Source organism: Saccopteryx leptura, chromosome 4 (genome assembly GCF_036850995.1).
Source record: "Saccopteryx leptura isolate mSacLep1 chromosome 4, mSacLep1_pri_phased_curated, whole genome shotgun sequence".
Classification (NCBI taxonomy): Eukaryota; Metazoa; Chordata; class Mammalia; order Chiroptera; family Emballonuridae; genus Saccopteryx; species Saccopteryx leptura.
In genome coordinates, this window is record NC_089506.1 from 224,507,968 (window position 1) to 224,523,637 (window position 15,670).

The 15,670-nt window shown below is 44.9% G+C and overlaps 1 protein-coding gene across 1 annotated transcript in view; it reads right to left on the minus strand.

The window, feature by feature from the left end:
• Positions 1-1,710: 1,710 nt before the first annotated feature.
• Positions 1,711-15,670, minus strand: part of LOC136404019 (histone-lysine N-methyltransferase PRDM9-like) — a 53,522-nt gene continuing 39,562 nt past the window's right edge. Inside the window, exons 2-6 of the mRNA XM_066383498.1 lie at positions 7,399-7,500; positions 6,925-7,196; positions 6,476-6,543; positions 4,801-4,994; positions 1,711-3,251 (exon numbers count right to left, since the gene is read on the minus strand). Coding sequence (XP_066239595.1) covers positions 1,711-3,251; positions 4,801-4,994; positions 6,476-6,543; positions 6,925-7,196; positions 7,399-7,471 — 2,148 coding nt within the window. The 5' untranslated portion in view covers positions 7,472-7,500. The remainder of the gene's footprint in view (positions 3,252-4,800; positions 4,995-6,475; positions 6,544-6,924; positions 7,197-7,398; positions 7,501-15,670) is intronic.

Here is a 15,670-nt window from a genome sequence, read left to right on the forward strand (position 1 = left end):
CCCTGGGCTTGCCTGGTCAAGGCACATATGGGAGTTGATGCTTCCAGCTCCTCCCCCTTCTCTCTCTCTGTCTCTCCTCTCTCTCTCTCTCTGTCTCTTCCTCTCCTTTCTAAAATGAATTAAAAAAAAAAGAATTAATACATGCATGAGAACATTCATACTGTCATATTTGGAGTTTAGCAGTTCTAAGAGATGAGTGCCATACTATAGTAGTCTGAATTTGCCATTTCCTAACGATATATCAGGAAGAGCTTATTTTTACGAGGTTAGGTACTTGGTCTTGTTGAAATAAGAAACATTAAAACTGGTAGTTTTTAAGATTATCTGAACCAAAATGACTCCAAACGTTTGGAATGAAGATCTCCCCTCCTGCAGACTGATAGTGTAGCAATTTCTATTTTATTTATTTATTTTTAAAATTCATTTTGGAGAGTGAAGGTAGAAAGAGAGATGAGAGAAGGGGGAGGAGCAGGGAACATCAACTTTCATCTATGCCTTGATCAGGCAAGTCCAGTCTTTTTGCTTATTTTATTCATGTTAGAGTGTGGAGAGAGAGAAGCAATTCTTTTTTGTGTGTGTGAGAGAGACAGAGAGAGGGACTGATAGCAACAGACAGGAAGGGAGTGAGATGAGAAGAATCAGTTCTTTGTTGGGGCACCTTAGATGTTCATTGATTGCTCTCTCATATGTGCCTTTACCAGGAGGCTATAGCATGAGTAACTCCTTGCTCAAGCCAGCAACCTTAGGATCCAAGCCAGTGACCATGGGGTCATGTCTATGATTCCATGTTCAAGCCTACAACCCTGCACTCAAGCTGGTTAGCCTGCGCTCAAGCCAGCGACCTTGAGGTTTTAAACCTGGGTCCTCTCCATCTTAGTCCAATGCTCTATGCACTGCACCACTGCCTGGTCAAGCATCATTTCCATTTTATAAATCAAAAAACAGGCACAGAGAAGTTGAGAATCTAGCCTTAGGTCACACATCTGGTGAGAGCAGAGCTGACATTGAAACCCACTATGGAATGATCTGGAGTCCATATGGTGTACACCATGAGATTCTCACCCTGAAGGGACAGTGAGGGAAACCAGGTGCCCAGACTGAACCAGGCACAGGGACATGCACATATTTCTCCCTGGTTTTTACCACTGAGACTACAGAGGTCAGAGAAAACCAAGAAATGAACAAAAGGAAGCCAAGGGAGGGGGTGATGAGCCTACTAGGAGAGAAGGCTCCACTTCTTGGGAGTCAAAGAAATCACTTTCCCTAGTGAGACTGTCTCAAATCCCTCTCCCTGGGCAGTAACCTAAGTAGATTGACTACAGAATTCCACATTTCCAGGGTTGAGTTTCTGTGTCTGACAGTGTAAGTTCTCGGTGGCCCTCTGGGAACGTTCTGCTTTCAGTGATGGGGACAGGGGTAATGAGGTATGTGGGCTTCATAGTTTTATAAAGATAGGATTTATTAGAACAGGAGGCCAAGAGACCATGGAGGATATTGGTGTTGACATTCCCATACAACTTAAGGAACTATGTATTTGTCGAGCTCATCTCTTGTCATGAAAGTGAAGAACTTGTTTAACCAATTACTTCTGTACTAATTACAGTCTTAGGAGGGTAACTGGTCAGTAGACTTCTTCTGGAGTTCCCTCAGAGCTGGGGTATGACCAGTGTGGTGGCTATGGCTGTGGAGATGCAAGTTAATGCTAATGACTCACTTACCCTCCTTGAAAAGAGAGGGCTTCTCCCCTGAGTGTGTCCTCTGGTGTCTGAGGAGAGTTGACTTCTGTGAAAAGCCTCGCTCACACTCCCTGCAAACATAGGGCTTTTCCCCTGAGTGTGTTCTCTGGTGTCTGAGGAGAGATGACTTCTGTGAAAAGCCTTGCTCACACTCTCTGCAAACATAGGGCTTCTCCCCTGAGTGTGTTCTCTGGTGTCTGAGGAGAGTTGACTGCTGTGAAAAGCCTCGCTCACACTCTCTGCAAACATATGGTTTCTCCCCTGAGTGTGTTCTCTGGTGTCTGAGGAGAGTTGACTTCTGTGAAAAGCCTCGCTCACACTCTCTGCAAACATATGGCTTCTCCCCTGAGTGTGTTCTCTGGTGTGCGAGGAGATTTGACTTGTGTGAAAAGCCTCGCTCACACTCTCTGCAAACATAGGGTTTCTCCCCTGAGTGTGTTCTCTGGTGTGTGAGGAGATTTGACTTGTGTGAAAAGCCTCGCTCACACTCTCTGCAAACATAGGGTTTCTCCCCTGAGTGTGTTCTCTGGTGTGTGAGGAGAGTTGACATCTGTAAAAAGCGTTGCTCACACTCTCTGCAAACATAGGTTTTCTCCCCTGAGTGTGTTCTCTGGTGTGTGAGGAGATGCGACTTTCGTGTAAATCCTCGCTCACACTCCCTGCAAACATAGGGTTTCTCTCCTGAGTGTGTCCTCTGATGTGTGAGGAGAGTTGACTTCTGTGAAAAGCCTCGCTCACACTTTCTGCAAACATATGACTTCTCCCTTGAATGTGTTCTCTGGTGTGCGAGGAGATTTGACTTGTGTGAAAAGCCTCGCTCACACTCTCTGCAAACATAAGGCTTCTCCCCTGAGTGTGTTCTCTGGTGTGTGAGGAGATTTTCCTTCTGTGAAAAGCCTCGCTCACACTCCCTGCAGACATAGGGCTTCTCTCCTGAGTGTGTTCTTTGGTGTCTGAGGAGATTTGACTTCTGTGAAAAGCCTTGCTCACACTGTTTGCAAACATAAGTTTTCTCCCTTGAGTGTGTCCTCTGGAATCTGAGGAGATGTGACCCATCATCAAAATATTGCCCACACTTTCCATACTTGACAGCTACAATTCTCGACATTTGTATTCCCATAGACAGTTTTTCTGTGTCTGCTGAATTCACTTTCTGGCCTCCGCTGGGCATTTCCTGCATCATTCTCTCTTGCTCACTAGAGCTTCCCATGTGTCCTTTGGGAGGTTTGGAAAAGGCCCTTGAAATCCTCCTTGGCCTGTTCCTTTTAAGCAAATGTTTGGACTTTTCTTTGACCTTTTGAACTTCAGCTTTGCCATCCCAGTTGTGAGTATCAGAATGTTGCTGCTGTTGATTTGGATCCTCTGGGCAGGGATCCTCTGATTGGAGGTGTTTTCTTGTAGATGTTCCTGGGAGAATCTGAGAGGGGTGATTGCGTCCCACATGTCGGCTGAGTAATTTCTGACTGGAGAAGGCCAGAGAGCAGGAGGGACATGGGTGTATCTTTGGCTGTGGTTCTGCTGAAAGAGAAAATTTTGCTCAGGACAAATGTTGACAAGGCTGCCTGGGTCATATGTTTTGTTAAGACCTGTCCCACAAGTCATTCTTATGGGGTTGACAGTGTAATCTCTGTCTCCCACAAAGTGTTTCTTTACAGTCTGTTTTCTCTTTTCATTTTTATGTACTGTGTCTTCTTTAGAAATCCAGAAAGCCCACATCAATGGTCCTTTCTACACATTGCTAGATGAAGGACTGTCAAGTAGCATCAGGGGTTGATTCACCCCTTGTATGGTGGAGCAATACTAACCTTTCCTATATACATGTAGCTTTTAACACAGTTATTCAGAAAGACCACTGTCCCCAACTACAAATTTCTTCCTTCACAGTTTCCCACAGATGACAAACTAAAAATATGTCCTTCCTCAAGCTTCACATAAAATATTCATACTTGATTTTATTCAGTGTCAGCCCATTTCATATACAATGGGAAGTCCTCTTTCAAAATATTTTTCCAACCATACTTTTTAAAAATTGATTGATTTTAGAGAGACAAAAAGAGGAGGAGGAAGAGGAAGAGGAAGAAGAAGAGGAAGAGGAGAAAGAAGAAGAAAGAGAGAGAGAGAAAGAGAGAGAGAGGCATTTATTCATTGTTCTACCTAGATATGCAGTCATTGGTCATTTCTCGTATGTGCTCTGACCTGGCTCAACCTTGATATTACAGGATGGTGCTCTAACCAACTGTGCTAACCATCCAGGGTCCCCAATCATAGTTCTTACATTGCTGACTCCCACCCCCTCCAGCTAATCCATAATCCTTTTTCACTAGGAGATAAAATAATTTCTGAGAGTATTATTCACTGAAGTGTATTCTCCAAAATTAACAAAGCAAATCTTAAGAGAAAAAGACCCCCTATAGCCGAGAACAACACCATTGTCCCACCTCACTCAGGAAGGTCCCCAGTGTCTCAGCTGGGATCACAGCACTGCAGTCCAGGCTTCTGGGCATCTACTGAACCTCTGCTGTTACCCTATATGCTAGACAGGAGTGGCCCTCAGAAAACAGGCCCATGCCAGTTTTCCCAGAGGATAGAGTGTTGGCTCAGCATGTGGACGTCACAGATTTGATCCCCGGTCAGGGCACACATGAAAAGCAACTATCTGCTTCTCTTCTCCTCCATCTCCCCCTTCTCTCTCTCTTCCCCTTCCGCAGCCAGTGGCTTGATTGGTTAAAGCATCAGCCCAATAACTCAGCTGGTTGAAGTGTTGACATCAGGCACTGAGGATTGCTTGGCTAGTCTGAGCATGGATCCCAGACTTGGGTTGCTGGGTGGATCCTGGTAGGGGCACATGAAGGAAAATGTCTATCTCCCTTTCTCTCACTTAAAAAAAATTAAATCAAAAGTAACAAATATAAAGATGTTTCCTAAGAATCAAAGGCATATGAAATGAATCCTTAATTTATGAAGCATCTGATTTAAAATCTTACAGACTTTAGAGTGGACCATGAAAATTTCTAAGAAGAGTTCTCTCTTTTTTTTTTCCATTTTGAAGAACAGTTGTGCCCACCTCTAGCTGCTGCGAGATCTCTCTTCCGCTTGCTGCCACACTTGATGCCCAGCATCTGGCCATAGTCATCACCGTACCAGACTAGCAGCTCACAGTCTGGCTTGATGACCTGGCAGGTTCGGTAGAAAATCTGCCTGCGATACTGAATGGCCACCAGGTTCTGCTCTTCATAATCCCGGGCACAGTTCACATACCTGGTTTTGAGGCAGATGAAAGAAAAGCAACCCACAGGCAATGAGTTTCTACTACCTCTCAAATCCATGTCCAGTTCTGCACCTGACACTCGGACTCCGATGTCACCCACTCCCACGGTGCTTCCGGAGAACCTTCTGTTCAATGTCTGAGCCTGTCACAATGTCATATGACTTCCTATCTCCAGGTCCTGCTTATGGTGTTCATCCTGCCTAATACCATTTTCCAAAGCTTATTCCAGACATAACCTCCTCCCTGATTGGTCATAAACCCCAATGACCTCTAGCTTTTCCAAACTAACTCAGGTTGTTTTATATCACATAACTTGCTACTTGATTTTGAACTCTGTGTCTAGATTAGTTTACATCATTCAATACTCAGCTCAAGTCCATCTTTTCTTAAGAGGCCTTTCTCCATTCTCCTCACATTTTATTTAGGCAGCATTTGATGCCTCACCCAGGTTCCCACATAAACCTGGAGGTCTCCCTGCACCACCGAAGTGAGAAACAAAGAGGCAGACAGACAAACTCCCGCATGCGTCCGACGGGGATGCACCTGGCATGCCCACCAGAAGGCGATGCTCAGCCCATCTGGGGCATTGCTCTGCTGCAACCAGAGCCATTCTAGTGCCTGAGGCAGAGGCCATGGAGCCATTTTTAGTGCTGGGGCCAACTTTGCTCCAGTAGAGCCTTCGCTGTGGGAGGGCAAGAGAGAGATGGAGATAAAAGAGTTGGGGAAAGACAAAGAAGCAGATGAGTGATTCTCTGTGCCCTGGCTAGGAATCAAATCCTGGACTTCCACAGTCAGGCTGATGCTCTATCACTGAGCCAAATGATCAGGACTAGGAGGTGTCTTTGTCTTAGCAAAAAATCATAAAGAACAATAATAGCTTATTCACATTCTGTGGCCTCTGATAAAAGAGCCCCTCAGAGATGTGGCCAATGATCATTGCTTTGCAGGCTTCTGAACTCAGTTCTAGTTAGAAGTGAGACTGGGATCATTTGCTGCTCTCACAGTGTTAGGCTATCCTGGTTTTGGTATCCTGGCACTGTGCACCTCTCAAAAAATAGAAAAATTATAGTTAAACATTTCTAAAATCAATTTTTTCACTCTGCAATTCATCTTCCATAAGAAGATGGGTTATATGATCTGTTTAAGTAATGAATACCTTCCTCCAAACTGGACTATAGTAAGGGCTTGCTTAAATAATGTTCATTAAAGTGTAATCTAGACCCTCAAAATTTTTTCTCCAGTGTCTAAATTTTGTCTAGATTTATATTTGGAGGACATATGCTATATTTTTATCTCCTTTTTTTTTTTTTTAAATCTAAATACCTCTTTCCTTGAAAGAGCACTGAATGGAGATAAAAGAGGAACAGAGGATTGAGGGAGACCACTGAGGGAGGCATGATGAGAAGGAAAGATGTATGGGCCTGAGAGGGATGAGTGTTCTCCGTGACTCCCAGAAACTTGTTGGCCTTACCTCATCCAGTTGGCCCAGGATTCATCCTTTCCATCCACATACTCATGGCAGTTTCTCCCTTTGTTGATCTGCATTTCAGGAAGAAAATATAAAGACTTTTTTTAGATGAGAAGGTAATAAAAGAATTATTTTACCCTACTGTCAACAAAGCTCTTTCAGCTTGCATGCATTACCACTCGTGACCACATGATATTTTTCTTACTCATCACATCTGAGTTGACCTGTCCGCTCAGTGATGGGAGGAGGCATTCCTTTGTGTCTGTACCACTTTGCTCCCACTTAACCTGTGATACTTATCAGGAGTTCTATAGTGTGCAAAGTCCACTCAGTACCCAGGGCTAACCAGACTGTCCCCATCCATGACCTAGTATGTAGAAGGGCAGGTCCCACCAAGCCATGGGAGGGATGTGGGAAGTCACAAGACAGGGAAAGCGGTAAATACTTCTCACCAGCCAAGAGTATCCATTTTTGCCTGCCTCTTCATCTTCAGTGATCTGGCCCTTATAAGGGCCAAAGTGCAGACCCACTGGCAGAGCAGATGCCTCGTTCCACACTCCAAGACCAGCCTCAGGGATGCCCGATGGTCCGATTCTCAACCCAGGAGGCAGAGTGAGGGCTGCGTGGTTTGGATGTCCCTTATCCACTGCACTGTCTTTTACAAATGTTGGGGGCCCATGCACGTCACAACTGTCAATGAAGAAGTTCTGACACTTCTCACAATCTGGGGGTGAGAGCAACAGGGATTAAGGAAGGTGTAGTGCATGTTCCTGGACATATAGAGCTTCAGAGAGAGCCTAGGCACTCACATCATTGAGCCTCAGTTGTGTAGTGCAAGTCCCTAGGGGAACAGAATCCCCTAAGGGACAAATGACCAGATGAAATTATTGTATAAAGAGATAACATAGTTTGTGAGGGTCACTTACAGAGGTAGTCATCATCCTGGGGTTTGCTGACCTCTTGGTGCACATGGCCTTTTCTTTCTCGTAGGCTATACATCTTTACTTCAGTCTCCTTTCTCCTGAGTTCTAAGTTGGAGAAGAGTGAGTTTGGTGGAGTCTGGAGTGTTAGTCCCTATTTTGTCAGAAAACACATAATCTCCTCCCATCAAATTATCACCTGTCCTTCTATATACTCTGGTATTTTCCTTTGTTAACTATTGGCTCAGAGAGCCCCTATAATAGTAAGCCTCTACACTGACTACAGATGGCCAATGCAATATTTGTTTCTAGATCTTCCCATTATGAGGTTTAACTTCCCAACTTTTAGTTATTCATAAAATATTTTTAAGGGCACAGTATATGTAAGGCATTTAGGAAAGGCCTGCTATACAACACCAACAGCATATGGTTGCTATTATTAGAGATGTATTATTGGACATGTATCTGTCAGGTATTTTACATTGAATTTAAGCTTTAGCCATTGGCTCAGTGGATAGAATGTTGGCCCAGTGTATGTCCCGGGTTTGATTCCAGTCAGGGTACATAGGAGAAGTGACCATCTTCTTCTCCACCCCTCCCTCTAAACCTTCTCTCCCTCTTCCATTCTTGCAGTCAGTGGCTCAATTTGTTCGAGCATTGGCCCTGGGCACTGAGGATGGCTCGGGTACATCATCCTGAGGTGCTAAAAAACAGCTCAGTACTCGAGAATTGGGGTTCCCAGGTAGATCCTGGTAAAAGTTCATATGGTAGTCAACCTCACTATCTCTTGTTGTCTTACCTAAAATATAAACAAATACATACACAAAGAAATAAATTGAATTGAACCCCGTCAAAGAATACATGCATGTATCTTCACCTTACACATTAGCATTCAAGAGGTCAGAGGGTTTGTAAGATTTGCCAAAATCTCCAGTGCTAAATTCACTCTCAGTTTAATAGAGCTTAAATCCAGGCCTATCCAAAGTCCACCCCACATACCTAGGCCATACTTATTAGCCTTTCTAGAGGACTCAGAGCAGCTGAAATCTACAAATGATTTTCTCTTACCCAGTTTTCATCTAGAGTGTTGTCCAGAGGGTCTTGCTTCTCGAGGATGGGTTGTGATGCTGAGGACCCAGTGTTGAAACCCTGAGGCTGCTGGCTTAAGTTCAGGCTAATCCGGCTTGAGTGCTGGCTCACCAGCTTGAGCACAGGTTTGCCGGCTTCAGCATGAGATCATAGGCATGACCCCATGGTCTCTGGCTCAAGTCCAAAGTAGCTGGCTTAGCTAGGTCACTTTCTGTGCTGTAGCCCCCGAGTCAAGGCATATATGAGAAAGCAATCAATGAACAACTAAGGAGCTGCAATGAAGAATTGATGCTTTTCATCTCTATCACTTTCAGCCAGTCTGTTCCTGTCTGTCCTTACCTTTCTCTCTCTCCCACTAAAAGAAAAAGAAAAAGAAAAAAAATTGGCTGTTCATGTCAAAAATATAATAAAGGTCACTTAACTGGACAGAAAGTCCATTTCTTTAACATAACACTTACTCCTTACTGTATTTTTTAAAAATTTGCCTGACATGTGATGGTACTGTGGATAAAGCAGTGATCTGGAACACTGAGGTCACCAATTCGTAACCCCAGGCTTGCCTGGTCAAGGCACATACAAGAATCAACTATGACAAGTTGACGCGTCCTGCTCCTGTCTGCCTCCCCCTTCTCTCTCTCTCTCTCTCTCTCCTCTCTCTAAAATCAATAAATTAAACTTTTCATTGATTTTAGAGAGAGAGGAGGGAAGAGAGTGAGAGAGAAACATTGATTTGTTCTTCCACTGATTTATGCATTTAGTGGTTGATTATTCTTTTTTCTTTTCCTTTTCTTAGCTACAGAGACAGACAAACAGGAAGGGAGAGAGATGAGAAGCATCAACCTATAGCTGCAGCATCTTTGTTGTTCATTGATTGCTTTCTCATACGTGCCTTGACCAAGCGACTCTAGCTGAGCCAGTGATTCCTTGCTCAAACCAGCAACCTTGGGCTTCAAGCCAGTGACCATGTGGTTACATCTACATTCCCACACTCAAGCCAGCGACCACACACTGAGGCTGGTGAACCCATCCTCAAGCCTGCAACCTTGGAGTTTGGAACCTGGGTCCTCATCATCACAGCTTGATGTGCTATCCTCTGTGCTACCACCTGGTCAGTCTCCAATGGTTGATTCTTATATGCGCCCTGACTGGACATCAAACCCACAACCTTGGTCTATGGGGACAACTCTAATGAATTAAGCAACTTGGCCAGGGCTCCTTTCCTTCTTATCCTTTCACCTTTACACATATAACCGTCCTTGCCCTTCCTTAATCATCAGAGTCTGGTCAGCACCAAACAGTCTTGGGAACAGAGCCTCAGGTCTGTAAACCACAGAAACCATTTGGGTCAAGTTAGAGATCACATCTGGACTTTAGCTGTTTCAATGCTAGACCCATGAAAGCGGAAGGACCTTACTGACCACACCCTCGTGAAACTAGACACACTGAAGAGATGGCTGAGACAGGGCCTGATACAATGGTCCCTACCCTGGCCCACAACCCCAGCTGCCTTAAACACCATTATTAATCCTTTCCCATCAGCAATGTGGCTGGCGCTGCCCAGGGAGCCCTTTCCTGGAGCACTGCTCACGGCCAGACCTTCCTCCTCCTCTTGTGATGACAAGTGTTCTGAATGAGTTATTTCTTATGGGCTTTTATACTTTTAACTATTCCTGCTCATTAACACATCTACAAATATCAATATGTGTAATTATTTACACATGGAAGCAGTGTAGCGTATTGCCTCTTACTGCACAGTGAACTGTTTTCATCTCACGTTTGCTAAATGTAAGTTCTGTCCCTTGTTAGCTGCTGAGAGGCGGGGACCTCACTCACCCCAGGTTGGTTTCTAAAGGGCAGCACTGTGCTTGTGGCCCCCACCTCACTGCCTCTGAGCCCATTCTTCATGCGAGTCCTCAGTGTCTTCCGTGGGGAGTCTGGTGGCTTGCCTATGTTGACCCATGAAAGAGGGCCAAGGGGATCTGAGGCTTGGGGAGAAACAAAATCATGGTCCCCAAAGTGAAGTGCTTGAAGGAGCATGTAAAGCCAGGATCCACAGCCACCATCACAGCTGCCTGGCCCACTGGTTCGCGTTGGATTTGGACAGTTGGTAAAGAAACAATGGAGCCAAAAGCTGATGGGCCATCATCTTTAATCCTAGCTTGCACCCGGCGGGCAAGTAAAACACACATTCGGCTCCAAAACCCACTCATTCAGTGCTCACAAAGCTACTGACTTATCCGAGTTTCCTAGAATCAAAGGTTTCTAGCTCACCAGGCTTATTCACCTCTGTTTCCCATCTCCTTCCTTCTCTCTGCACAAACTCTGCACAAACTGGTTTTTCCTTCAGCACACTGCCATCTTGGCTGCTTCTCCTGGCCTCCTCCACATAGCTTTTCTCTGCTCTCCTCTCTAATGCTAATTTCAGGAACCTAGAGAGCAAGCTCCCGGTCTGCCCCCCTTTATAGTGTAGATTAAGAACCTTTAATCCAATATACAAAATAGGGAAGTCTCTTATACAAAGTCATTATCTGACCCATTATGGGATTGTACCACCCCACATCAAAAAGGGTGAGAAAGGCTTAGTCCTAAAAACAAGCCCCAGGCTACAAGGATCCTGCCTGCCCACAGCCTGCCCCCAACACACCTGGGTGACAGGCTCCCACCTGGGCAGCGCCATCTTTACAAAGTGAGCATAATATATTTCATCTGCCCAACAGAGTAGCGCGAACACTCGGCTCGCCTGTGTGCCACCCTGTGGTCCCTGCCCAGTTCCCGCGCCCCGTCACCTGTGCGCAGCAGCGCGACCTGGTTTCTCTCCACGTTGTGGCAGCGCGCCTTCGCCCAGTCCCCCAAGGCGGCCATCCCTCCCGGGAGAAGTAGGCTTGGAAGTCCCTGAAGTCGGGTGCCTGGGGGAAGATGCAGCCACGTGACCTTGCACAGCCTCCGGCGAACCGCCGTCATCCCGCTGGGTCCTGGCTGCCCCCAGCCCCCTGGCGACCTTTCCGCCACTCTCTCAGCGCCGCCCTGCGGGCTTCTGTCCACGTCCATGCTCCAGCCATCCCGCACGATCACCCCGACGTGCCTTCGCGGGAGATGGCGCTGAAGCTGACTGCTTGGCCCAGGGGCGCACATTCGCGCACATCTGTGTGCGCTCGGAATGGGGTGTCTTAGGAGGCGACACGTGGGGCCAGCCCCAGGGACGCAAGGACAGGCCAGGTCGTGGACTCCAGCCAAGTCAGTGACCTTCTTGCTCAAGCCAGCGACCTGTGGGCTCAACTGGTGACCATGGGGTCATGTCTATGATCCCGCGCTCAAGGTGGTGTCCGCGCTCAGGCCGGATGAGCTTATTACATTTTCTTGTTCAAGCGCTCTCTTGAGTTCCTCTTCTACTCTCAAGTTTATTGAACATCGTTATGACTCTTTGCTTTGAATTCTTTATCTGTTCAATTACCCATCTCTATTTCATTAGAATATTTCTCGGGAGTTTTTTTCTTGTTCCTTCATTTGGGGTATATTCTTCTGTCTCCCCATTTTCTTTGACTGTCTGTTTTTGTTCCTTTGAGTAGAATGAAATATTCATCTCTCCCAGTCTTGAAAAAGTTGTCTTTGTTACATTGTGTTTTGAACAGTTTCAGCCTGCCAGTTGTAGTTGGGGGGAGGTGCTTGCAGTGCCTGTCCTGTCACCTGGCCTGAAGGAGTGGGTTCTGAATGGGCCACCTGGGGTGTGTGAGCCTCCTTGCCCTTTTAATCTGGGCAGGGCTGCCTGATGTAAAAGGGGCTGCGTGGTGTGTGCTTTGCATGTCCTGTTTTAATTATCTATTGTCAGAGCACGCTGTGTGCTGGGTTACCTGATTGCTTTCTTGTATCTCACTCCCCATTACATCCACCCTTTGTCCTGGGGGATAGCCAGGGTGCACACACAGCCTTAATTTGTTCATTCTCCACCTTCTCGGGGCTTGGAAGCCCTGTGCATATGCACAGTATTGCCCCCCTCACTCCACACTGGTCCGCAGGGTTTTGCTAGGTTCGTGCTTTCTTTGAGTAGAGCAGCCCGACCAGTGTGTGCAGCAGCGCCCCCCCCCCCCAATTTCTGCACTTTCTCTGATCCGGGAGTCCTGTGTGTAGACCATAGGCCATTTGCCAGCTCCATATTTTCCAGGAGGAGTAATGCCAGTACTGACTCACCATCTCTGCACTTTCTCTGTGTCGAATATTCCTGCAATTAGTACCGGAGTGTTTTCCTAGCTCTGCACTCTCTCTAGGTGGGGGAGCCCCACATGCACATGCAGCTCAGTGGGTGAAGTGTCGCCCTGCCATACCTACCTGCTGGGTCGATATCTGGGAAGAGCAGCTCTCTTTACACAAGCTAAGCTGCCCTCATGATTCTGTTGTATGTAGCTCCAGGAGGGGTGGCAGGGGATGTACTGCAGCACCCTGCGGGTGGCCATAGAGCCTGGATGGAGCTCCAATTTTTTATCCACATGCCCGGGAGGTGTAAACAGTGCACTCAGTGGACTTTTAGGTCCTGAGCTGTTCCTTCACCTCCTGTAGAACTCTCATGCTTCCTCAGCCTTCTCTATGCACCCCCACTCTCTCTATCTCTCTCTCTCTCTCTCTCTCTCTCTCTCTCTCTCTCTCTGGCTTGTTGTGCTGAAGCTGTTTAATTGTTTCTCAGTTGTCTTTCAGGAGGAATTGTTTTAAGTAAAAGGGTATGTTGGATGGGTATTTGGGAGGGTGCAAGCTAAACATCCAAATATGCCACCATCTTTGACCCACTGGAGAGTTTTTAAATAAAGTCTGATATTGGCTGCAGCAACATGCTTCTGCTCTGATCTGCCCTTATTCCCAATATTCGAATGTCTATACAATTTTTGAGACATTGGTTTTTTCTCTGACTTCAATTCTTTGTTGAATCCAGGAGGAGTAGTTTATTTTTATCTTGTTTAGCTTTTTTGTCCTGTGAGGATGGGCATGATAACTTCCAAGCTTCTTACTTGTAGGACCTGAAACCGGAAGTCTTGTGTTAGTTGCTTTATATTTCTTGGCTTTGTGTCCCGTATTTGTAAAATAAAGGGATCAGATCACACCATGGTGCCTAAACTCTCCTCTAGCTCCAGCATTCTGTTCATTTCATAATCACTGACTTGCGTGCATGACAGTGCCAATTTGTGACATTTGCTACCATTCTACAAGTCTACCTGCAGGTGGACAAACAGAGGCACATTTTTGTTTGAGACCTCCCTTGATTAAGTTTATCAAATTCAGGAAGTTTAGGAGTCCAAGAAATTCAAGATTGTGGAGCCAGTAGTTTTCATGTACTCGTCAATGCTCTAAAATATTTTCCAAATGCTTGGTAAATGTGTAGAACTTTTATTATAAACTTGAGATCTCAAAGAATGTGAGTGTGTATAATTGTGATGAATCTTTCTCTTTCCTCCCTTCTGTTTTTCTCTGCTATGATTTGTTTTTCTTTTTTTCTTCCTCTCTTCTTCTTCCCCTCCCTGGATTTCTCTATCACCCCTTTTTTCATCTTGTTTTCCTTCATTCCTTCCTGCCATGCTCTCATAAAGCCTTTGATAGTGCCCATCATATACCAGGCACTGTGCTAGGAACTAATGTCCCTGCACTCAATGACTTCCCATTCTACTATTTTTACTTCTGTCTTTTTAACTTTTTAAAATTTAAATATCTTTAATTTATTATAAAATATTATGTGCTTTGATTTGACAAGTATGTTGAATTTTAACAAGTATTTTATTATAAAAAATGTATTCTTATTGCAGAAACACTAGAAAAAATTACAGGACAAAGAAAACAACATATTTCCCATACAGAGATATTCTCTATTAATATTGTGGCCTTTTCTTCCCATATTCTCTGTGTACCTATTATATTTCTCTATATGTACCCAGGTAGATTGGGTGTGTGTACATCTGAGTGCATAGATGTGCATTACACATGAGCATATCTCTCTGTGTCCATGTGTGTCTGTCATTTGTGTATATCTGTATATGTATATAAATGAGTATTTATTCACTCGTCCAATAAACACTTATTGTACTTATATTATGTGCCAGGCACTGTACTCGACACTGGTTGCCTATAGTGAAGAATACAGACTTAGTTCCTGCCTTTATGAATACTACATCATCATGGGGTAAACAGAAGGGAGGAAAAATATACATAAATAAAATAATTATAAGTTGTGATAAGCACTAAAACAAAGAACAGCAATGAGCAGCTACTTTAGCTTAAGCAGTCAAGGAAATCCTCTGAAAGTGTCACTTAGGGTCTAAAGAATGTGAATATGAGGCAGTGAGAATTGTGGGGAAAGGAGATCCTGGCACAGACAGACACACAAGCCTAGTCTTCAACTCAGGAAAGAACGGTATAATCATGGGATGAAGATTAGCCTTTAGATGTTGTGAGATACGAGGGAATGGCAGAGATCATGTCTGAGAGAAAGGTATAGGAGCTGAAGCTGTGGTCAGGGCGTTGGAGTGTGGCCTCAGGGCAGTGGGAACCTCTGAGAGGCGTTAAGCAGGATATGACATGAGCTGAGTTTGTTGTAGGGAGAATGGCTTGGAAGCAGAAAACACTGGTGGTGTGGAAACCAGTCAGGAGGCTACTGCAAAAGTCTAGGCAAGAGAAGAGGTTGGTGTGCACTAGGGTAATGGTGGTGGAAATGGAAAACAATGGCTGGATTAGAGATATTTGGAAACAAAACTGACAGGAGTTATTGGTGGATTGGATGGAAACGTGAGTGAAGGAGAAATCAGACATGATTCTTTGCATTCTGGTTTGATGGCCTGATTGGGTGGTGTTGGCATTTCCTAAGATGAGAAAGCTTGCAAAAAAAACAGTAAAATTGTGTATACTACTGTGTGTGTGGAACACATACACATGTATACACACACACCTGTGTGTATAGTATGTAGTACTTTATGTACATGTGTGTATATACATAGTTTTATATGTGTCTATGTATGTATATACATATAGATTGTATTTCTATATACGCATCTGTTCATCTGTGTATGGAGTGTGTGCATATGTATGTGTGCTCACCTGTTTACTTTCTTAGAATTAGAGCAATATAGTTCAATATTGCCAACATTGAGCATTATTTAAAATTTTTTTATTTGTTAGATAAAGGCATATTTTGTTTTCATTTATGCATATTTGATGT